The following is a 25,563-nucleotide window of genomic DNA, read 5'->3' on the forward strand; positions in this document are numbered from 1 at the left end:
ATATTTATAAATCCCGAAACTATAGACGGAAATAAATAATACCAATAAGTATCAATTCAAATATAAAAACAATGCATCCACTGCTACAAAATATTGACCATCTTAGTATAAACTCCTTTACGATAAATTACTAATGACAAATGATTGTTCCATGCATATGGAAAACATCTACTGTTTTTCTCTACTTGCAACTTTAAATTTTGTTAAAGATCCAAGTCATGATATATACTCGTTATGTCGACTCTTCATTGCATATCCAGACATTGGTACGATGATATTCAAAGATTTCTCAAATACAGGGAAAAAAAAATCAAGTTTAAGTGTGTTTAGAACCTCAAATTATCAAGTAATGAAGATCCAGCTAATCCAGGCAAAATACCATTTCATGTTAATCTAATTTACAACATTTAATTCTGTTTTTCCCCTTAACAAGTAAAAACTGTGGTGAAGGATGGGAGGGAGATGCCGCATAAAGTACAATGACATATAACCTGAATTTCATCCCCAGCTGGCTAAAATCACGAGGAAGGCTCCTCTTGAAGCTCCATTTTGCATATGGAATACTCCCTCTCGAACAATAAAAATTCCTGCTCATAAGACAAAACAAGTTGTTTGAATGAAATTCTGATAGTCCGCAACAAAAAGTTTGAACAATGAAGAAATCGTTTTATACCGCATTTATATCATCAAAATAATAGCAAAATTGAAGAATTCATCAACATTCTCATAGTAACATATTAATTTTCTTTTTAGAGGTTATGGTATACCTTTTAAGGTCCATTATAATGTAAAAAAAACCTAAATTTAGCCTTTATGTCTACAATAGATAGAGACTATGTTAGTCTGACTCTTCATTTTTCTTTTAGTACCGGTGTCCAATGCATACCCATGTATATCACATGCTCATATCCAATACTTGCACTAAGTCCAAGTCCGAGTAACATAGGATATAAGGAATGAACAATATGAGCCTCTTTTACCACTTAACCGATAAAAAGATATCCACTTACCTGCAATTGTTGCCGACTGAAGAGATTGATGAACCCTGTCTCCGAACTCGAGACTAGCTCAATCAACTGGTCATGGCTTTCAAAAGGATTACCTGACTCCATGAGTGAAACAGAAACCTGCCAAGGAGTTGAGATATGGTAAGTAAGAACAAATCTATTGAAAAGGTAAAAGTTATGAAATAATGCAATTCCACCACAGCTGCAGTCTTTTTCACTCATTTCTTGTCATTGCTTCGATTGAATTTGTAAAATAAGAATTCCACAATGACGTAAATTTTTGTTCCTTGTTTCTAGACCTCATTTCTCTTAATTTTTGCAAAATAACGGTGACAAACTAAAAAAGAAAACAGGGAAGCACAGCTGGACCAAGAAAATGAAACTCCTAAACATTTTCCATAAGTACATGAAGGGCACGGGCGTGGGATTTCAATCTTCCAAAAGGATAAACATCAAAGAAAAATTGAATGCAGCCATGTGCAACGGACAAAACAGCGACAAGACACTTTTTCTGTTGTTAAAAGATGGTGCCTATATTTAATATAGGGCCTCACTCCATAAGAAAGTTTACCTGCATGCATCGGAGAATGACTTCTGGAATACAACACCTACGACAGAGGCCCTGCACAATATACGTTGCAGGCCCTTCCAAGGAACCATCTTTGCTTGAAAACCAAGCATCTAATCGGGATATCTCCAATGTAACTCCTGCTTGAAATCTCGCAAGCTCACCTGCATTTAACAAATTCAATCAACACTGCTGAAATTTATCATGCAGATCATGTTCCTCGCTAATTGACATGGCATGTTTCCGCCTTTGACTAATTACGATAACATACAAGACACAAAAAGAATTAGTTTCATGCATGTAACTGTACCATGAATGCATAACATGCATGAAGAAATTATGAGAGTCTGCAACTATGGACATGCATCGCAGATCGGCATCTTCTTATTTACTTACCTTTGAAGCCAGCTGCCATAACAGCACTGAGAAGGCCACCATCATTGAGGATGTGTGGACCAATTCCATCACCCTCCACTGCCAAGCAGCGCAACATTACCTCAATGCTGTAGCTGTCTTTTGAAGAAATGGCAACATTTACCTGCCCCATAAAAAACTAAGATCATTAGTTATCTACTAAGAATGGTTCCTATCAGCAATATTGCTCCCACTCTTCACTTTTCTCTAAGCAGAGGTGAAGCCAGAAAATTTTCTTTGGTGGGGGAGAGAATTAAATTATAAATTTTGGGGAGCCAAAATGCAATTTTACCATTGTATTAGTTTATAAACTTAAAATTTCTAGAGAAACCATAAAACAATTTTACCATTGGGAGTACAACCCCCACCTTGGTGCCACCCATCTTCAAGTACTCGAGTTCAACACATTTTCAGACAGATAAGGCAATATAACTATTACATGAAAAAACTTAGAAAATGATTGAAGATACCCATATCCGGATTTAGATACATGTCCATATCTAACACTCAAACCCAAGTTCAAGTAAAATAGCCTATCAGACCACAGTTCATGAGTTGCTATTCCTTTCCAATACATAGAACTAGAAGGACCATTTTCCTCACTCAACCTCACAAGCAAACCTACTGTCACCTATACTCTCTCAAGGATTTTGAGAAGCATTACCTCATTTGAAGATATTATCCCATCTCTTGTAGAATCTATATGCAATTTATGTAATGAACACAAGAAAAGGATCAAATCCAGGGTGATGATGGGGAAGTTGAAGTTAATTGTCTACCCTTAGGACTAATAAGAGAGAGACCCAGATCTCTTTGGGGTTTTTTTTAGAAATTTTGCTTAGGGTTTATTAATCCATATGCTGCTTTATATGACCAGTCATATTACATACATAAATAGGAAACCAGTTCTAGAAAGGAAATAAATTAACTGATATACAGTCACAATCAAGAAATAATGTTGCAACCTAATCCTTAATTAGAATTGAAATTAATGGCCCTTCCTAACACAGGTTCAGCCCATAACAAATTACCACAAGGATTAAGAGGAGTTGACATCTAGAATATAGCTTTGACATATCCAAATTCAGAGGCTTCCTTTTGGAGTGATGCATATCTAGGAATTTAATTGTTCAACATGATGAAAATATAGCTCAAATTCTTATAAACAGCTAGATCATTCAGGTCTTGGAATTGCAAAAAAACTGTAGCATGAGACCAACAATTTAATATCTTCACATGGACAACAAAATCATTTAATGGATAACAAGATAGAAAAGCATACTGTTAACTGTCTTTCTGAGACAACTTCCTCAGTTGCAGAAGAGTAAAGTGCACTCATTAATGCAGCACAAACAGTAGCGTCTGGACACATGGATTCACCAGAAGGGAGGCGGAGCATTGCAGTAGAATGCAATTCAAGAAATAGAGGTTCCATCGATTCACTAATATGTTCCACCCAAGAAATAAGCCATGGGTTTCTTTCCCCTGTTATAAGCATTAAGATCATAAACCGTAAAGGCACCAATATGGTGAGACAAAAGACAAATAGAAAAAATCCACACTCCATGGAAGCAAAACTACCAAATTGCCTTACTCAGTAGCAATAAAAAAGATAAATCCAACGTCTCTTTGGCTGCCATTATTGCTCTTTGTTTTTCCTCTACCGAAAGTTCGTCGGGAGAAACTTCTGCATTCGCTAATTCAATTTTGAGCCAGTTGCGATACGTTGCATCACAGGAGTAGTATTCACTCTATTTAAAATGAAAATTAGGATAAGCATATAGAAGAAAGTAAAGAATAATCTACCAATGCCAATAATTTATGCATGTATGAAAGTAAAAGCATACCCAGTCTTGAAACTCTTTCAGATTCTCAGAAACAAAATCCTCAAAAGTATCAGGAGTTTCAGAAAGCTGCTTCAAAGGCTCAGCAAGAAAACTAAGCAATTCATGTGCACCTATTGGCATTGCTGGGACTCTCCACATAGAAATCAGAGCAAACTCCCTAAATAATATATTGCTATAGGAAATAAATGATGGTTAAATGCCTGATAGAGAACCCTTCAAATCAGATTAAACTAGAATTGATATGATTTGGGTAATGCATAAAAAGCTTTCACAGTTGAACTAAAATTTATAAATGGTACAATAGGGAAAAAAAACCAAAATTAATCTCCAATGATAATAAGGAAGGAAATACCTGTGTATTAATGCTCGCATAAGAAGTTTGGCACTAATATCTTTAACATCGGTAATTGTGGAGGGAGGTGTGAAGCAGAGCCATTGGACAACCAAAGCTTTTTGAAGACTCTGAAGCCTATGTTGCTCCACAACGTCAGATGTTTCATCAAATTTTCCAGCTTTGGTTTCTCGTGATCGTGACAAAAGCCTGTGTTATCATGACAAAGCATTCCAACTTTAATTGAAATCAATGGATCATAACTGCCAAGTATATAGGCTACAGAAAACACAGGAATACCTCTCAATAATTTCTTCAAAGCTTCCTTTCGAATCATCCCCTTGAGAAAATGGTAAATACTCCATGGCAGAAAGGAAGATTTTATATTTGACATGTACACTGTTGCCGAGGGAAGAAACAAAACAGTGGTGAGCAGAGATAAATGGAGAAAGAATAGTACAGATAATTTTGCAATATCTTAAAAAGATAACTCTGTTTTTCCATTTCATTTTGAGATCATCTTAGTGATATCTCAAAGACTCAAACTAAGATCAACAATAACTGACAGAAAGTACGGTTTCTAAATATTTAAATCATGAGCCAGTGGGTCCATACTAAAGCAAAATAAAGCGGAAAAACAAAAGGGACAAGAAACATGGATATATGTTTTGACTTGTACAAAGCGGTGGCTAAAACTCTTTTCGTACACCCATTTGACACAGATTCAAACCCTATCAACCCCCTTCCCCCACCCTTAATATTGTATCAGAAAAAAAAAAAAAAAAAAAAAAAGGGGGACATAGAAATGAAGACAGCAGACAGTGATTCTGCCTGTCTTTCCTTTATTTTTTTTGGGCTACATGGCATAGAAAAATAAAGACAGCAGACAGGTTCAAACCCTATCACCCCCATCCCCACCTTACTTTTGACAACTTAATTACCCTCAAATATCTCTTCTCATTCACACTTTTTAGACTGTGGTCACGCAACAAAACATAGCCCCACCAGACACATTATAAGAACTTCAGATGCAACAAGTTCTAAAATACTTTCTTTTCCCTTCCACAGATTAATACAATATGCATAATTCTAACACCTTATAAGATGCAACAAGTTCTAAAACACTTTCTTTTATCTTCCACGGATTAAATAATATGCATAATTCTAGAATAGCAGCTCAAAAAAGTATAGTTATGATGCTTCGTTGTTGATTAACATGGATTATAGAAAAAACAAATATGCAAGTCACTGATCTCCATGAGGGCAAAACAACCTGGCAATTAAAAGTACCCAATGATAAAACGTAGCCCATCTCAGTAATGAAGAACAGCAGAGGAAAAACAGATAGAAAACGACATATAGCTATTACCTGCTATTAAGCCTAACCTCCATCATGTGCACAAAGAGGTCAATGCAACGATGACTTGCAAGCTGAGAAGCATAAATGCCAACCAATTCTTCATGATGCTTTGAAAATAGAAACAATGAATACCTGAAATTTTGATTTTCCAATCCAGCATACAAAGCAAACTAAGTGAACCTATCCATAAATTGAAGGTGCTTTCTCTCTTATAGAACACATATTGCAGGACTTTTTCAACATAATTTACAACCTAAAGGAACAAGCTATTATGAGAGATATAATGCCTATACTAGAGTCATACTCAATAACAAATTCTCCCAAGAGAATAAAATCAACTAGAACATGTTAGATAGCTCCTTCTGCTTTATTATTATCCAAAAAAAGGATCTTTTTATTGGAAAAATATATGAACTCCATGTAAAGAAAAGTGTTAATTGAAGCTTTTTGGTAAATATCAATATTTGGGTGCTTAAACAAACGTGGGTAAGAAAAGGACCCACTTCATAGCTTGATGTCTTCAAAACCTTTATATGCCTTTCTTACATCAAATTTTTTATCAACTGAACTTATGTGTTCACAACTTCTATTCCTTCCTCAAATAAAAAATTTCATCAACTGAAGGTCACAGTTTCCAATCAATTCAGATTATATGTTCTTAATTCCATGTTGTTTTAGTTAACATACATGCTTTTCGCATAGGTTTCATAGACTTCCAACATTTTTCATGTGCGGAAGAACTAGGCCAAGCACTTAAGAGATTCAACTTGCTTATCTGAATCATGATGTCTCAACATAATGCACAAATGAGAAAAATCCACTAAAACTAGCATAACATATGCAGAATAAATTGATGCCTGCATATTTCAGAGTCAGAATGACTATCTGTTGAAATCACTCCACACCATTACGATGAGAGATACAATAAAACAAGAATTTGGAAATTACTCACATGTGAAGAATACGATCACCAACAGTCATAAGCTTTTCCCTGAAGGTATCTTTAATTTCTTCAGCAAGTAGATATCTAAGAACAAGCACTACATGCGCACCGAACCGAATCATCTGAGGATCACGAGGCCTGGAAGAAATTAAGATGCACGTATAAGAAAGAATGTTCCAATACAACTGAGAATAAATCCCATTGATTTTACCTTCTCCTGCACCATAATACCAATAAAAATAGCAGCCCTGCAACCCTTGTTGAAAAGCTCATTTAGAAGAGCTCACTTAAATAGGAATAAACAAATAGAGCTGGCTACTTCCAATCGCAATTGCTTCTATTTTGTTAAATGGGAAAATGTTAACCAAAGCCTAGTAAAACTGGCTAATGTAATATTTCTAGAAAGAAAAGCTTAATCAAATGCATTATGTTTTTTTCTTGATTCAGCAGTGATGTCACGGCGAGAGCCTAGGTACTACGGTGCAGTGTAAATGGCCATTACCGCCTCAGCCACCTCAGGGCAAGGCGACTTCAATCAGGCAAGCGCCTGGCATGCTTTTCAGGAGCCTTTGTTGAAAAACCAGGCGCAAAAAATAATAAAAAATAAAAAAGCACCTCACTAAAGAGCCATTCTGTTCTCCTGTTTTTGTTTTTTTTTTTAACTTTTAAAAGAAAAATATAATAAATGATTTTTTAATTAATTATTGACCTAATTTTATTATATAAAAACCTAGTTAACTCTTAAAAGTTAAAACTGTTCAAGAGAAGATGAAGGAAATTTAGAGCTAATGTCTGACGATGATATTTAGTTTTGTTCTTATGGTGTTTTATTTTACAATACATTAAGTAAATTATTAAACTTAAAACTATTGAACAATGTTTTGAATTTATAAATTGAACAATATTAAAATTTATCTTTCTTTTACGATGCCATTAATACTTATTAATTGTATGTATTAGTTACATATGATTTTATCTACATTTTACATATATATCTATATGCTTGCACCTCGGTTTACTCGGGCGAGCACTTTTTTTTGCACCTCAGGCTATATAGAGGTCCTAGTGCCTCAAGTGCGCCTGGCACCCTTGACAATGTTCGATTTCAGTAAAAGAAATGTATCAAAGGCAAAAAAGACTTTCCAAAAATGGGAATAGAATAATCTTTAACCGGTGCCTATAGGCAGCCTTAACCGGACCCTTTATTAGATACTGGTTGATGTGGCTTTCAAGAAGTACTACCTGGAGATGTTTTGATCATCTTCTGAAGGTGCTATCCACGACCATATAAGCTCAAGGAGAAGTGGTATATTCCCTAACATTAGATTCATCTGCCAAGCAATGTGTGGTTAGAGAAGCCACCAAAAAGTTTATTGACTTTAATGGAATCCATTAATAAAGGAAACAAGATCTAACAAATCACTTTCAATGTACATGTATCTAGAATGAATTGCCAATGCTCTAAGAAACAAAATTTATCTCCCTGTATGTCACTTCAATCCAGGAAGTGAAACTGGTGAAGCCTATGTAGCGGTTCAATGAGGTAAAAAGTAAGGAGTACACCCCAATTTCTCCAAGTGCCTGAAGAGTGAGCTTTTTAATTTTCAGTTCATCTATAACAGCTAGTTTCTGTTTTAGTTAATTAATCCCCCACCACCACCCTTTATTTTTTTCTTTTTCTTTTGGTAGGCCAGAATGACTGTTAAAGATTGTAGCATTATGATCTATATTTATGCAAACAGAATCAGAGTAAAACAAAGTATGCAAAGTCTACTTGACAGAAACCTCAATTTGACGTTGCTGTTCCTTGCATCCCCGAGTTACTGCTTCATGCACCATTTCACTAAATCATGGGAACAAAAGACAAAGAAAGGATATAACAAATTCACCAGTATGACAACGGATAACTTAGTATTAGGAAGGGGGGACACATTATAAAGATACCCTGAATGAAGTTTCTGAAGAAGAGCGGAAAGGTCTCGTGGTTGCTGGTTCAAAACTTGCAATGGCCAACTTTCAGGTCCAGGTGAAGGCTGCGAGGTACCATCAATTCCTCCTGGACTTCCATCAATACCATCTCCATAGCTTTTTAATTGTTCCATCCTGCCAGGTTGTGAACGAGCTAATTCTAGATCTACCTGAATTTCAAGCCATGATTTGGCCATTGCCCAACAGGCAGTCTGCAGACACAGACATCAGATTTTAATGACTTGATCTTTGGTGAAGTTATTATGAGCATTTCACAAGGGTATTATATATATAACATAAAGCATCAGTAAAAAGAACATATTAGCATTTGAAATGCCTCCTAAGATGTTTATCTATTCAGAAAAGCATACCTCCCAGTCCGTACAGATCGGAAGCATGCGCTTTAAATTGCTACATTGGGCAGCATATACAGCTATTTCATATTTCCCACCATTTTGCTCAAAAATCCTCTATGAAAAAGAAAGGGCAGAAAATGTTAGGGAAAGAGAGAGGAAATACTCCATTAACTCCACATAATACAGTGGACCTCATGCATTAACCACTATCCTTGCATTTAAGAGAGAGAGAGAGAGAAATGGAAGACTTTCAAAAGCACCAAGATCCGAAAACCATGACAAATACTATTCTTCTCCTGACGAGAATACAGATAAAACCCAAAAGGTTAAAACTTGCAAGGATAAACTCAACCAATGAAATAGCCAACTAGGTATTAAACATGTCCAACTCCAAAATCGAAGTGGTAATAGAATCATCAGATAAGATGGTTGTTATATTAACCTCTGATGCACAATAGGAAGCCCATTTCCAAAGGCGCCACTGATGACCAATGCCACTCTCAAGTTCAATAGCTTGCAGGCTTCTATTTTTTCCATTCTTCATTAGGGCTTCAGTAGAAGGAAATAGGTCTAACCCTCCGAATGGGCAAATAGTTGCAGATCTCCATGGCTGCAAAATTAAGCTATTTATCAGACAGCACGCAAAAAACACAACCAAGTTAATCTGTATTCTCATTGACGTTGTCAAGTTCTGAATACCTGTCCAGCAGACCGGCAAAGCTCACATGCCTCTTCCAGTCTTCCAGCCCTTAACAGAGTCCAGACATCCTCAAGTAGAGACTCATCTTGTTTCTGTCAAGGAAAAATTGTCAGTATATATTTTATATTGTTATACCTCTATCACAAACTCCTAAAGGAAATTCGATCATGATGGTAAAAAAACGATACAGATATGTCATTCTCACATATACACATAAGAATTCTCCCTCTCGCCCTCTCTATATTAGGAGGGTACTTTTGCACCCTATCCCTCTGACTAATACTGCAAATATCATATTGGGAGATAAAAGCAAATAACAAATAATAAAGGAAGTCATTAGAATTTTTAAAACAATTTCATGGAGAGTACTTTATCGTCAGGCAGCTGATGGGCATGTTCCCGTGTTGGAGCATCAAAATCTAAGTGGTGAATAGTGTTAGCAGCAGAGGCACCCTTTTTGAGAAACCTCTGAGTATGGTACCAAATTCCAGAGTTGGGAAGATAGGTACCAACATGAGATCCTCGCACCTGCAGAAAAATAATAAACACTAATGTCAAAAAAAATCTAATGATATAGGATACTTTTATGAAGCTTCCTTAAAGCAAAAATTAACCATAAAAAAATTACTAAAAATATGCATGCTTTAGCCAAAGAAACTGAGAATCAAGTTTTCCTGTCCACAACTAAGCTGTTATAGAAGCACTTACTACAGACATGACACCTTATCAAACATCAGATGTCCAATCAAGCATGTGACCGCAAAACAGATGCCAAACAAACTCATAGTTTGAATGGTTGAAGCATACAAAGTTAAACATGTTATACTATGAATCTTTTCTTTTTAGATGCTACTATTCACCTTATTTAGCCGATCTCCTTACTAAAAGTGCAACTGAAAAGAAACAGGAGAAGATAGTGAAGGGAGGAGAATAGTGAAAGACCGAAAGCTTCGCTTTTCCAAGAAGTCATAACATGTATGGGCATGCCACTAACTGCTTCTTCGTCAAACAGTATAATGAATCAAACAAAAATGATAAAGTAGTCAACAAAATCGATCACCTTGTTCTCCAGATCTAGCGCTTTAGAAGCCAATTCTTCTAGCCATTGAACAATGCGGAGGCATAATTGTGCTGTGTGATCATTCGCAACAAATTGGCAAGCCTCTATATGTGATGTTGAAGGGGACTATCAAAATAGATAGATTCAAATAAGGGTAAAGCATTTCAACTTAAATTAGAAGGTAGTCAAAAGGAATACTAGCATCCAGTTGCAGCAAAAGACTCAGTACTAAGGGCAAAATATTGGAAAGGAAAAAATATACCAGAATGAGCTCTTCAGGAGGTTCATCAGTCACTGCAAGAACAATGGAAACTGTCATCAACTTTCATCAAACATCCGAAGCTCAAGGATGAAGTTTAAAGCCAGTAGAACAAAGAAAACTAAAAAAAAAAAAAAAGTATATTGCCAAAGATAATGCAAGCACTGCAAGAAGTGTGATCTGAAAAAAAAGATGCAGGATAACTTGGAAAGCTTCAGAATTAAAACGCTCTTTGTTCTAAGAAATCAGTTTTTGCCAAAATATTTTGAAGGTTAGCGATTTATTTCCTTTTCCATAAAGATACCACAGGAGAGACCATGTAGCAGCCTCATCAAGCAGAAGTTGAGCCTTCTGCCTCCTCAATTTATCCTCGACAACCCTATGGCGTACGTTGGATTCATATCTGTGCACAATAACCAAGAGGGAATTAAAAGGCCACCCAAGAAATTGATGTTACCTAATTTAAAAAGAAAACGAACAAATTGTTCTCTATTATATATAGAGAGAGAGAGAGAGAAACATTCAGAAACCTGTCTCTAATTCATAATTTTAAGTGAAAAATGCCCATCTTGGCTTCCTTGACTCATAAAAAAGACTCAATAATGCATAAGTAAAGCACATTAAATCAGTGCCATTGGATCTTCGTTCTTTCTGAAAAAAGAGGGGATGGAGGCAGAAAAAAGAACAATGATAAAGGCATATGGCATTGTAAGATGCTCAAAATCAAGACATAATCCGGATCAGAAAAGAAGATCAAACAGAAAGGAATTTGAAATTATAAGCATATCCATAGTATTTCATGTACAAGTGTCTACATATTGAAGGATACACCTATGCAACTTATAAATATAATTAGTACAAGACAAACCTAATTGACTCTGAAACATTCCGGCATATTCTCTCAAATTGTAAAATCAGGTCAGGAATTGGCATTACCCCTGAAAAATATGAAGTTGTGAACATAAGTAGCTTGAATGGAGAAGCCATTTCAAGAGAACAAGAATGAAAAACAATATAATTCTAAATTACAGGCAACGTATGATATTCCCAATACCACACCAGCTGGCCACTAGCTTCCTTTTCTATGATTGCAACCAAATATTAGTTCTCCAATATAGAAATATATACATATTGATCAGTTGATCTACAATCGATGCACATAACAATACACACATCATTAACCCAGTGCTTTAATTCTGTTTTCATGAGTTTGTATATTTCTATTCTTACAAGTAAAACTTTATTCATTGATATGCATACAGTAATGACCTTCAATCAATCTCGCATTAACACATTCAAGGCTAATAGTATGCAAATTATCAGTTTCTTAACTCCTAGAAATTAGCATAGCTGAAATGAATCGAGGATTCTCCACAAATCCCAAGACATAATAATCAAAAACAATCATCACAGTAACATCGTGTTTGGTTGAAACAAGAGAAGTGAGTTAAATAGTTTCAACTTTTAGCTGTAGCATATAATATAAGTGATAGTACTTCAAGCACCATGAAAAGCAGAATCAAGTAGAGATGCAAACGAAGCGAAGGTCGCGTCTCCATTATCTGCCAATAAATCATCCTCGATCTTAGAAGCTTTTAGTGCATGACTTCCTAATCTGCGGATTGAATCAACACCATTATCAATCTCTGCCGTTCTATGACCATCACTTGATGGCCTCCTCTTAGAAGCCGACCGCTCCATTGCAGGTGTTTCTTCAAAATAATCAGTATCAAAGCTCTCAGCCTCTTGTTTGATGTTTTCAAGAAGAACTGCAGCATTAGTAGGGCTGTGGATAATCTGTCCCTCGTACAACAACTTAGCTTCGTTGAACTTCGAAATGCCACTTTCTTGCCGTGGAGATATGCTAGAATTTGAGTATCTTTTCCTGCAGGTAGCCCATATTACATTATCCACACAAAGTAAGAATTAAAAAGAAGGAGCAATACCCATATTCATATTCTATGCTGTTCCCACTATTTGTTTCTCATTGAGTACCCATGTCCAACACATATCCGGACATATGTAGTAGAATATGACCCTCTAAGTACATGAAAACCCTTTAAAACTTAAATTTAAGCATACCCGTGTTAGACACATATCCATATCCGACACTCACACTCAAACTCGAGCCCAAGTAACATAATTCATATTCAACAATGTAAAGAACAATCTGAAACAGTGTGATACTAAACATCTTCAGTCTCTTTTCCACTTCTCAAGTATTTAATCCAAAGTTCGAATAAATAAATAAATAACCCATTACATGCCAATCAAACTCAAAACCCAACTCCTAAAGATTAAAAAACGAACAAAAACCACCATCAAACAAACTTAACACATTACTCTCAGAAGTTTGTTTTAGGGAATAAGCTCGAATCAATCAATTTCTAACAATTCACACAATTCCCAAAAATTTTTAAAAAAAAAACCTCTAAAATAACAGCCAGAAAACCCAAAACAATCAAAAATTAAAGATATATTAATGTAAAAACAAAGGATTCTTCAAATGTTACCCATAACGACGAAACTTTTCCCTAGCGGAGTGATCTTGGGGGTCAAAGTAGCTGGGAGACGTTTCCATGTCGACGTCCATAATGGGTTTTACAATGGGGGCGTACTTCAACTTCAAAAGATAGTTTTCAAATCAAAAGAAACACTGAAACTTCAATGGATTTGAGCTTTTTTTTTTACAATGGGGGCGTTTTGTTTAACTTCAATAGATGGTTTTCAAATCGAAAGAAGCGTCGGAAGTACAATGGAATTTTTTTTTTTTGGGGGGGGGGGTGGGGGGTTAACAAAAAAAAAGAACACTAATGAAGAAGCTGTAATTTGAGTGCGGAATCTGTTCAACTTCAAAACCTCGGGAAAAAAATTTACCGCATGTTTGGTTGGGTGTATTGGCCCCTAATCGGTGGGGCCTACTTAAGACGTCTCTATACTATTGTTTGGTTCGTGGTTTTTCTATTACGGCTGTAATACGCGACTAACTTAATCGGTGAAATCTATCGATTTCTAATACACCCCATTTGCTCAGATTAGGCTCCGCATAGGTTTACCATCCCTGTTATACCCTCCCATCTGCTTCCCCGTTTCTCTTCTGTTCCTTCTAGCCTCTGCCGAATTCGTTGTTGGCAAGTTAATCCCCTCCAGATTTGTTTCACTCTGCTGATTCTGCATGTAATCGGTTTCCCCTTTTTTGATTATTTTTTTTTTTGCGATGGAAAAACCAAAGGAAATAGGGATTTCGTCTTCATTGAATTTCATTCAATCTAAATCGGGAAAAAATTCTAGGATTATTTTGGTAAAAATGGAGTTCACTGAAGCTTATAAACAAACGGGTCCTTGCTGTTTTTCACCGAATGCTCGTTACATTGCGGTTGCTGTCGATTACCGTCTTATGATTCGGGATACACTCTCCTTCAAGGTACAGTATTTTCAATTTTTCCTTCTTTTTCTTCTAATTCCCAATTCATTTGCTTTCTTTGTTTGCTGATGAAATGCGAGGAAGGAGAGGACTGATATGATAAAATGCGTTTCTCTTTTTCTTTTGGGTGCGTTTTGATTTGGTTTTTTTGAATGAATTGTATGCTTGATTCAAATTTTAGTTATGTAGATTCACCTCATTTTAGTTTCTGATTAGATCTTCTTGTGCTTATTTAGACAACATTTTAGTCAGATTCGATTACTAATGCTTCCTATTTGCTTTGTATTGCTTCACTCTTTAGACCAAGCTAATAGATTTGATCTTTGTTCTGTTTCTTTGGGCATTGTGTCTGTTGTGAAATCACAAACTATTTGAGCAAAATTTATCTTTTAGCATTGAAACACTCCTCTCAATGAAAAAAACTTGCAAATTAATTATGAATTTGCCTAAGCATTTATTGTCATGCAAAGGTCATTTTTGAGGTTCACAGCTTACATTTCCTGTATTTCCAAACGGTAAATTTACTCAAATTGCTGCAGGTTGTGCAGTTGTTTTCTTGCTTGGACAAGATAAGCTATATTGAATGGGCACTTGATTCTGAGTACATTCTTTGTGGTCTCTATAAAAGACCCATGATACAGGCATGGTCACTCACCCAACCCGAATGGACATGCAAAATAGATGAAGGTCCTGCTGGTATTGCTTATGCAAGATGGAGCCCAGATAGCCGTCACATACTGACCACCTCGGAGTTTCAGCTGCGATTAACAGTTTGGTCCTTAGTGAACACAGCCTGCGTTCATGTACAATGGCCAAAGCATGGTTCCAAAGGAGTTTCATTTACTAAAGATGGAAAGTTTGCTGCTATCTGCACAATGCGTGATTGTAAGGACTATATAAATTTGTTGTCCTGTCACTCTTGGGAGATAATGGATGTTTTCGCCGTTGACACATTGGATATGACTGATATTCAGTGGTCACCGGATGACAGTGCAATAGTGATCTGGGATTCACCTCTTGAATACAAAGTATGTGAACTTTGTTTTCCTTTCAGTCGCCAAATTGCCCCTTTCTGGTTCCTAGATGATATATGATGTGTATATTGGGAAGAACCATTTCTTCTCTTCTTTATTTATTTTAAAAAAGAAAAGAACAAGAAATTTGTGGTGAAAATGGTATCTTATGTAAGATCTTTCCAAATAAGAATTTACATGGCCCTGATGGTTGCATTTCTACTTAACCATCTATTAGCATATAGTTATGTTTATGGTTTTACTGATGTATAAGCATGCATTTCTTTTTGTGTGCCAATACTTTCTCTTGGAGCTGATATAGTTGGAAATATTAAAGTGTTCATGGTTCCTTATTTAATTTGAGACAGGTTCTAATATATTCTCCAGATGGAAGGTGTCTCTTTAAGTATCAAGCATATGAAAGTGGACTGGGAGTAAAAAGTGTTTCATGGTCTCCCTGTGGCCAGTTTCTTGCTGTGGGTAGTTATGATCAGATGCTACGAGTTCTAAACCACCTTACTTGGAAAACTTTTGCTGAGTTTATGCACCTATCAACCGTTCGTGCTCCTTGTTGTGCTGCCGTTTTCAAGGTAATTTGTTTTCATTGTTATGATGATTCATTCTGTGAGAAGCATCTACTAACTTTGTATTTGATATTGGCAGGAGGTAGATGAGCCGTTGCAACTTGATATGTCTGGATTATGTTTGGACGATGACTTTATGGGAGGCTCTGGTAAGGATAGTGAGATTCTATATCTCTTATTATTGACTTTTCATTAATTTGATGTACTGCTTGATTGAAATTGTGCTCGACTGTTTAGGACCTGAGTGCTCTGTTCTTTTGTATACAGTTTATTAAGCTTAAATGCTGTTGCATGCCTGCCTTTCCAGTCATTTTCAATACGTGAATTGCAGCCCATCAGTTATTTAATATGGTTCATATGCCCCACTAACAGATGCCCCAGGCGGACACTTCAAAGTTAGATACGAGGTTATGGAAGTACCCATTACTTTTCCTTTCCAAAAGCCTCCTGCAGACAAACCTAACCCTAAACAAGGAATTGGTAAGTCTTACCGAATTGATGTAGATTTACTAAACGTTTTATGTTTTTCATACCATATAATAAGTGACACAAAATATGAGTGCAAAGAATTTAGTATGCTCTATTTCTAATTAGCACAATGATCTTGCAGTACATTTTATCTTATTCGAGAAATATTGTTTAATTTGAAAATAATCTCTCTCCTTTCCACGTTACCCCTACCACTAGACGTGTCAGCCCTTTTGCTTGATGAATGCCCTTGGTGACTATTAAAGCATCCGATTTAAATCCAATTTCCAATGACTGGCAAGGCCAAACTTAATATAGGACCATAGGAAACCTAATACTTTTTAGAATGTGGGATAGTACCACCTATGTCACTACTCGATTTGCCGGACGTGTGTCATATTTTAGAATTGTCCTATTCATCTAGTAGATCATTGGTATTCATTCTATAGTTGATGTCAGTATTCATGTCTGTGGAAGAAATGATTAGAAGAGTTAATTATAACAAGAGAAATGGAAATAAGGTACAATTCACTGCGTTAAAAACAGTACCTTTTCGTTGAACAAAACTCCACCAGTAGGGTTATATTTGTCGATAGATTTATGGATGAATGCCTTCAAGTCTGGACTGTTTTCTATCTCAAGAATCTTTAAGGCTGGGAAGTCAACAGTATAATCTTCATGGAAAAATCCAATGAGTTTCTGAAGATCTTTCAATTTGAGGGAGTTCAATCGAGGGAAGCAAATTAATCCTCTGTTTTAGAATGTTTCTTCGATCTGCTTCTCCATTGATATTATCTCCTGCATGCATTTGCATTCACTTACTTCCAAGAAAATTGATGGTAATTTGAATTACGAAATAGATTCAGTTTAAATAGTTTCTTGGTTTGCACGTTGAAGGAAATTGGGTTCTTTTCTTGGAGCATTTGTGATTTACTTTTGTAATACTTGTTGTAAATCTGTTCATAAGGAACTCATAAATGCTATGGCATTTACAACAATTTTCATAAGTTGTTCATAAGGATGAGGATGCCAAGGTTTTAGGAGTTTTCTAGGGGGATTCACTGCAGTTGAATTTCTGTTAAAAGATACAGCATTCTTTGGAATTTGAACTGGTTGCCTCTGTTTGCTTAAATGGATTGACCTAATGTTTCCCCCTGATTGTTGTAGATATGGAGAACAATGCTGTTGCTGCCTTTTAAGCTCATTACAGTATTCTTGCATGAAGCAAGTCATGCAATTGCCTGTAAACTTACCTGTGGTCATGTAAGAAAGCCCTTTCCTTTATCACATGTCATATGAAGGGTTTAAACATGTCTTTAATGTGACCATTAGATTTTGGCTGCATAATTTTTCTACTAACCCATCTTGCTGGTTTTAGTCTTTGGATTATGGTCTGCTCAATTATCAATGTTCCTTTATCAGCCAACTAGTCTAGTTGAAGTCCTATAGGTGTTATTTCGAGATGTGCGTGTAAGAAGTGACTATTTTTAATGTGGCAGGCACTTGTTGATGCCCCGGATATGGTAAGAGGCCAAATGAACTTCAAGAGGCTTACATTGACAGATATCACAATTGACATTTCACGTGTTCCCAAGAACAAATGGGTTGATCGAAGCTATGGAGAAGGCTGGTAAGGACGACGACAGCTTTCACCAGCATTTGTAATGTTATTTCTTGAAGATATGTTTTCTTTCTTATCACTCTTATGTTAACTTACAGATGTTAAGAACAAATGGGAAAGTAGCTCGTGGGGTAGAAAGTTGATTGTCCAGAAGAGAAGAGCATCTCTCAACGACTTTGATAGGTTCAAGCTTATGTTGGCTAAGATCAAGGTCAGTTTCCGATACACCCCCTATTGTGTCTACCCGTTTTATACCAGAGTTCTTTTCTTGAAAGCACTTCCTCAAAACTTCAATCGAAGCTTGACGAGCTGTAATACGGTTTTGCAGAGGTCTGGAGTCATCAAGCAAGAACTTGCTAAGCTGAAAAAGGAGAATGCATCTTGAATTTGATATTGAATCATGGATTTTTGTTAGTTTTTGTCATCAAACATTCTGCAGGTTGTTCTTTTTTGTAATTTTTTCTTTTATTTACAAATGATTAAAAAGATTAAAGATCAGTTGAGAGATCTTTGTTTGCTATATTACATATTTATAGTGAGTTTAATAGCAGGATATTGCTTTGCTTGCTGCAATTTTTCGTATCAAAATTCTGGTATTTATTTATATTCCCTTTATAGCATAATGAAAAATAAGACACTTAAGCTGTTTAAGTTTATAAGCTTCAAAATAAAAAGTTTTGATGTATTGTTTAGACAAACTCGAGCTGCTCAAGCTAGATATCGAGTTAATTATCTTACCTTAATTTATGTGTGTATATACTAAGTTTTGCTGATAATAAATATTAACCATTCATTCAGATAATTTTCCTATACATATGTATTTGTGTATATAAAATCATGCATTTATAAAGTAATAAAACACTGTCCAATACAACCAAGCATTTGGTTTAAATGATTGATACATGATCAAAACAAAAAGAATAAGAAACAAAGAATGAATAACAAACAGTTACATGTTAATTTTAATATTAATTATTTCAAATGATATTTTATTAAATTCATATAAGAATTTGAGTAAATTATAGTATCATATATTATGATTTGAGTAAATTCATATAAGAATATTGATTATTAAGAATTTTATTAAATTATATATTTTAATTATAATATATTTAATAATAATTATGTTAATTTATATTTTATAGTATCATATATTATGATTTGAGTAAATTCATATAAGAATATTGATTATTAAGAATTTTATTAAATTATATATTTTAATTATAATATATTTAATAATAATTATGTTTAAATATGATTAAATTATTTATTATTGATATTAATAATCTTATTAAAATTTAAATAACAATAACAATAATCATTTACCAAAACAAATTTATGCCAAGGGTATTCTAGTCATTTTAGTTTTTTCCATTATGCTATTACACCTCTATTCCATTCAACCAAACACAAGATTACTATTACGCCTCTATTCCATTACATTCAACCAAACAGTTGATTTGCTATTACACCTCTATTCCAATACACCTCTAATCCATTACACCTCTAATCCAATACACCTCTAATCCAATACAGCGAACCAAACGTGCCCTTAAGGGTTTAAGATTAAAATGTTAAAATACAAAAAAGGCTCGCTCAATTTGTAAATCTTTTCGTTTTCATCCTCCATTTGAAAAATTTTATGTTTTAGTGCCTAATTGATCTATCCAGTTGCAGAACTAAAAAAAAGAGGCTAAATTAAATATTAAATATATATGACTATTCAGGTCAATATGTGGTTTTCAATCTAATCAATTTAACTACTTCAATTAAATAAATTAAAATAAAAATATATATTTAAAAATAGAGAAAATTAATTCAATTAGTTTAATTGTCTGATTCATGAGTTAATCAGTCTAACTCTTTATTCCAAAATATTATCCTAATTATTTTTTATCCAATTGATCTTACAAATTAATTTGATCCGATCCTAAAAATAGTGATACAAACTCGACATAACCCAAATAGAAAAAAAAAAGTTATGTTAAGTTTTTTTCCAAAATGGCCAGTTGATTTTTTTTTTCTTTGAAAGAAGGGAAGTTGTGTTTAGGCTGGAAAATCATGAAGCTATGGAAAAGAAAATAAAGTTAATATATATTTTGTCTCTTAAGTTTATTCATTAGTTTATTCATTAGTATTTAGTTGATATTTATTTTTTTAATTTAATTGGTATTCGAATTTATATTTTATTATACAGTTTGACACTTCTATATTAATACTGTTAATTTGTATTGGTGTGACAGTGATAGTCAATCTGATGGTGATATGGGATAATCTCTTAATTTTTCATGCGACAAACATAAATAAATAAAAAATCAAAAACATTTAAATTAAAAGAAAGTACAATTTTTTTCACATCAAAAAATGAATCTAAATAAATTGTTGCCCTGAATCCGAATCCAAATTCATTCCAATTATATTGAGTAATTTTATATATTTTTAATATTTTTATAAAATATCAGTTGTTACTATTAATTTGTAAAATATATGAAGTCACAAGACTGGACTAAGGGTGTGTTTGGCAATACTTTTGAAAAGTGTTTTTAAAAAGTGTTATGGAAAAGTGCTTTTGAAAATTTTAGGTGTTTGGTATTGCTGTTAAAAAGTACTTTTGGGAAATAAAATATCCATTTTAGACATGATATTATAAAGTAGCAAATATGTATTTAAATAATGTTTAAATTAGTTAATATTATGATATTTTAGCAATAATATAAAATAATTTATTATAACTTATTGTTAAAAAATTTTAAATATTTCTAAGTTGTAGTGACGTAAAAATTTTAGCTTGGCCGCTAATTGTGACGATTTATTAAAAACTTGAAAACTGAAGTTTGATTTTGAAATAAAAGGGAGTCGCCACCGATCCTTTTTATAGGTGTGATCGGACACCTAATAAATCATCTTTGGGGAAAGAAAATTTATTTTTGAACAAAAATGAAGGCTAAATTTAGGTCTGCGTGAAGGTATTAACACCCTCGCGACGCCCAAAATTGGTATCTTATAAGCACGAGTTGTCTTGATTTTCAAAATACGAGTTCAATGTAAGGTTTAATCGTAATCCAATTGAAAAGACGAGAAATTTTAATTTTTATGTTTTTGAGAAAGACATACCGTTTTAACATCATTTGATATTCACCCAACATAGCGATGAAATCGATGACATGGTGTTTAAATCGGTACATTGCCTTGCTTATTGAAATAAATGAAAACACGAATAAACCTTTTGAAATAATGAACAACGAGGTAATGTATAAAAATGGGCGGGAAACGAAAGATAATAATTGTAAATACATCAAGGCACAGAATACATACGACAATAATATTAAAGACAATGACAATGCACGTGATATTAAATGTAACAATAGTATCAAATACGAGAACACAATGAGAACACCATGAATATACCTATGTAAAAAAATGACATTAAGAGTATGTACATAATATATATTTACATATATATATAATTAGTAATGATGTTGGAAATATACTACATATAATATTCGAAATATACATGAAGTGATGAAAAATATACATAACTATTAATGTTAAAGTATATTCATAATGATATATATATTGAAAGGTGTATGTGCATAGAGATGAAAGATGTTTACACAATACTTCTAAATATAGGTACCTAATATAGATATATATATACATAATATATTTAAAATGAACATATACACTATGCATATATAATAAAATACATGAATACTATGATATTTTAAAATAACATATATACGTAACACGTATAATAAAACAATAATATACGTAATATAAGAATATAGGAGTATTAAAAATATAAATAAAATAATGAAGAAATGAATAAAAATAATATGCACAATAATATAATAAGAAAATATTATAATAAGTACTAAAATATCTATATATATACATGTATACCAATGAATAATACGATAATAATACTAATAAGAAGTATATATATACGTGTAATAAAATATATGTACCAATATTAATAATAAATATAATAGGAATAAAATAAATGTGATAATAATATATACACAATATGATAAAAAATAAACATATACATATAATAGAATTTAAAAATATATATATACATGGGATAATATGGAAATATGTACATAGGGTAATATATAAAAAAAATTAACTAATAATATTGAAAATACATGTTCATAATATATATAAAACGTATATATAATATAATATTAAAACATTTACATAATATATACACATATAGTTACAATGTTAAAAAACATATTAATATTAATAATAATACTAATATTACATAAATATATACTTATATATATATTAAAGATATATGCATATATGATATAATACATGAATAATACGATATTTAATATATACGTAATATGTATAATAAAAATAATAATATACATAATATATAAAATATATACGTATATAACAAAACATATACTACGGTTAATGATTATAATAGTAATGGTATTAAAATACAAAAAAAGAACAATGTAGCATAACAAAAATACTATATATATAAATCTATGTACATAAATAGAAATATATATTATTATAATAATAATAATAAATATAATAACAATATTGAAATACAAAAACAAATACAATAAAGATATTGAAATAAAGTAATAAAAATATGCCTATACGTAAATATATATACATATATACTAAAACATATATAAATATTGGTAATAATAATGATAATAATAATATTGAAATATAAAAGCAAGTATAGCATTAAAAATATTATAATAAAATAAATAAAAAAACTAAATACAAATACATATATGTATACGCATATAACAAGAGTACATACTAATAATAATAATAATAATAATAATAATAATAACAATAATAAGAATAATAATATCAATAATATAAAAATAACAAGGATATTTAATAAAAAAATGAAAATAAACGAAAAAGGACTAAAACTAAACTAAAAATAAAGTTGTGGGGCATATTTGAAAAGAAAATAAGGAGGAGAGGACCAGGTTGCAATATGCGCGCAACATGGGAAGACCAAAACAGCAATATCCCCAGTCATTAAAACGCAACGCTTGGTACGGGGCTAAATTGAAAACCTCAGAGAATTAGGTGGCCAAATTGCAAAATCGTAGGAACTTAATTGCAAACTCTCAGAAAAGCAGAAGGGCCAAATGCGCAAATTGCCCTTCCGCTAAAAAACACGTGGATCCTGACCTAGAGCGGGTCGGTCAACCCGACCCGAGGCCCAAAACGGCGCCGTTCTTATTTAAAATGGGAGGGACCCAAACGGTGCCTTTTGGTCCCCTATAAAAGTCAATTTTTTTTGAAAATTTTCATTTTTTGCAACAGAAGAAGAAAAAAAGAAAAGAAGAGAGGGGAGAGAGGAGAGAATCCGGCCAGGGGGCACCAGTCCGATCATTAGCCCGTCGCCAGAGTCGGCGCCAGCCATCGTACACGGTGGCCGGAGAGGTAAAATTTCCTTCTTCTTCTTTGTTTTTTATTGTTTATATTTTTTATATGTATATGTATAAGTAAAGTAGAGAAGAAAAAGAAAAAAAATAAAATAAAAAAGGTAAGGCCGATTAAAAATAAACTAAAAAATCACCTTTGATTTCTTGTTTTTGACTTTCGATTTTGGGATATCTGTTTTGGTGTTGTTCTTGTGTTATTTCTTCCTTCAGGTCACTGTTTGCGTGTATATTGAAATTGTTTTGTATTTTGATTGTGAAATTCGTTTTATTCATTAACATTGCCTCCTCTTTACCACGTTCTTGAATCAGGTTTTTATAACCCTTTTACATACATTTTCTATTTGTTTCTGTCCTGTCTTCTGTTTTGTCTTTTCAGGGGATGGGCAAACGGTGGAGCAGAGCTGGTGGATTTGACGAGTTGGTGGCCGATGCACAAGGGGTGTCAGGGGCAAGTGGTGGGTAGGTTCGGTGGAGAGCTGGTTAGGGTTAGGGGTAATTGGGCTTCTGTAATGGGTTTTGGGATTTGTTTGGTTTTAGTATTGGGCTAAGGGTTAAGTGGGCTTGGGTTATAATTAATTGGGGTTTGATTTGTAAATGGGTTCCGGGTATAGGTCTGGTTGTAAATGGGTTTGAGTAGGTTCAGTTTAGTTGATGGGTTGTTGGAGATGTTGGGTAGTGGTTGGTTTAGGGATTAGTGGGTCTGTTTTGGTTTTAGTGGGCCAACCGGGTTTGGGCTAGTGTTTTATGGGTCTTGGGGTTTAGTGGGTTATGTATTGGGTAGGTTTAGTTTATATTGGGCTGTGGGTTATTAATATTTGGGGTTTGGGTTAGTATCTAGGAATGAGTTGGCAAAATTGGGTATGTACAGTTGCCCCTCTTTACTCATTATCGTGTAACGGGAATAGAGCAAAGATAAAATGAAAGGCCAATTTTGCCCCGTCTTGCCGAGTCTTGACTTCTTTGGTGCTCTTCTTGTTCAGGTAGTCTCGTTCTAATCCACCATATCTTGTAGCTTTAGTTCAATCCATCACGACTTCAGAGCTATGGCTTGTAGCTTCAATCTACTCCAATGTAATTTCAAAGATATAAGATTTGTGTCTTCGATCTGCTTCATTGTAACTTCAGAAAGATAAGGTCTACAGCTTCAATCTGCTCTTCGATCGCTTCAGTGAAATAAGGTTGGTGGTCTCTTCTTTTGCGACTTCAGAAAGACAAGATTTGATATCCTTGATCAGCTCCCCTGCAACTTCAGGGAGACAAGATTTGCAACTTTAACCTGCTCCACTACAACTTCAGGGAGGCCAAATCCGGTGTCTTCAATCAACTTCAATCTTTATTCTTTACTCAGCATGATCCTCTCGCAATATGAGTTGGTCTTTTTGAAACTTAATTTGAAAAGTAGATCTCAGCGTGCCCCGAGGCTTAACTTACCTCTCGTAATATGAGTTGATTTTTGAAAAATATAGATTGGAAAAAAACAGAAATTGAAAATACCTCAGCATGTCCTGAGGCTCAACTCACCTCTCGCAATATGAGTTGATTTAAAAATATAAATTGAAAAACATAAATTGAAATTACCTCAGCGTGCCCCGAGGCTCAACTCACCTCTCACAATATGAGTTGGTCTTTTTGAAACTTAATTTGAAAAGTAGATTTTGAAAAACAGAAATTAAAAGGCTCAACTCACCTCTCGCAATATGAGTTGATTTTTGAAAAGCAGAAATTAAAAAGCAGAAATTGAAATTACCTCAGCGTGCCCTGAGGCTCAACTTACCTCTCGCAATATGAGTTGATTTTTGAAAAAAAAATGGAATTAAACATCAAAATACCAAAACCTGTCATCTAGTTGAACTCAGGTGTCTTTTCCTTGATTCAGTACAGCTATCATCACATCTTCTTGCTATATTGGAGTACCTGTATATGTCATCCATGATGTTATCATGATATGCACATGTTGGTCTTAAATACCTTTATGCCTACATGATTATGCTATACGCCTTAAGCATGTCAGTCGTATGTCCTTTTCGTCACGATTTTTTTTTTTGAGGATCTGCGTTCATTGCTTCGATTCTCAACTTTCTCTTCAAGCCTTGTACCCGTCTCCAAGCTTCACGAGTAATCAACATTTCTCAAATATCACCCTTTTGTCCCTAGTTGAACTTTGTCCTTGCTTTGAGGCTCTTGTATTTGTCAAATTTTCGTTCA

At 33.9% G+C, this 25,563-nt stretch overlaps 3 protein-coding genes across 6 annotated transcripts; 2 read left to right on the forward strand and 1 right to left on the reverse strand.

Annotated features, from left to right (window-relative positions):
• Positions 1-310: 310 nt before the first annotated feature.
• LOC121206089 (nuclear pore complex protein NUP107) lies at positions 311-13,698 on the reverse strand. The gene is made up of 24 exons (XM_041076327.1): positions 13,327-13,698; positions 12,319-12,698; positions 11,682-11,751; positions 11,101-11,216; positions 10,817-10,848; positions 10,555-10,680; positions 9,864-10,022; positions 9,494-9,586; positions 9,237-9,404; positions 8,810-8,908; positions 8,415-8,650; positions 8,256-8,313; positions 7,713-7,801; positions 6,480-6,608; positions 5,537-5,659; positions 4,468-4,566; positions 4,189-4,377; positions 3,837-4,008; positions 3,584-3,740; positions 3,272-3,474; positions 1,972-2,113; positions 1,579-1,739; positions 1,011-1,127; positions 311-587 (listed from the first exon to the last, which is right to left on the reverse strand). The coding sequence occupies exons 1-24, from the start codon at positions 13,404-13,406 to the stop codon at positions 519-521; spliced, it is 3,267 nt and encodes a 1,088-aa protein (XP_040932261.1). The 5' UTR covers positions 13,407-13,698; the 3' UTR covers positions 311-518.
• A 71-nt stretch (positions 13,699-13,769) lies between these two features.
• LOC121206090 (WD repeat-containing protein WRAP73) lies at positions 13,770-18,134 on the forward strand. 4 transcript variants are annotated; one of them, XM_041076330.1, is made up of 9 exons: positions 13,770-13,990; positions 14,105-14,237; positions 14,777-15,265; positions 15,619-15,840; positions 15,914-15,983; positions 16,207-16,314; positions 17,470-17,565; positions 17,802-17,932; positions 18,022-18,134. In XM_041076330.1, coding segments are annotated over exons 1-7 (1,056 nt in total). In that variant the 5' UTR covers positions 13,770-13,988; the 3' UTR covers positions 17,502-17,565; positions 17,802-17,932; positions 18,022-18,134. The 4 variants fall into 4 exon arrangements, with proteins under 4 accessions (XP_040932264.1, XP_040932262.1, XP_040932263.1 ...); XM_041076328.1 differs by having other exon boundaries at positions 13,770-14,237; XM_041076329.1 differs by lacking the exon at positions 17,470-17,565 and having other exon boundaries at positions 13,770-14,237.
• Positions 17,823-23,821, forward strand: LOC121206019 (60S ribosomal protein L14-2). The gene is made up of 3 exons (XM_041076179.1): positions 17,823-17,928; positions 18,022-18,134; positions 23,735-23,821. Exons 1-3 carry the CDS (start codon positions 17,823-17,825, stop codon positions 23,819-23,821), a joined length of 306 nt encoding a protein of 101 aa, XP_040932113.1.
• Positions 23,822-25,563: the final 1,742 nt, after the last annotated feature.

The sequence above is a fragment of the Gossypium hirsutum genome, chromosome A09, assembly GCF_007990345.1.
Source record: "Gossypium hirsutum isolate 1008001.06 chromosome A09, Gossypium_hirsutum_v2.1, whole genome shotgun sequence".
Classification (NCBI taxonomy): domain Eukaryota; kingdom Viridiplantae; phylum Streptophyta; class Magnoliopsida; order Malvales; family Malvaceae; genus Gossypium; species Gossypium hirsutum.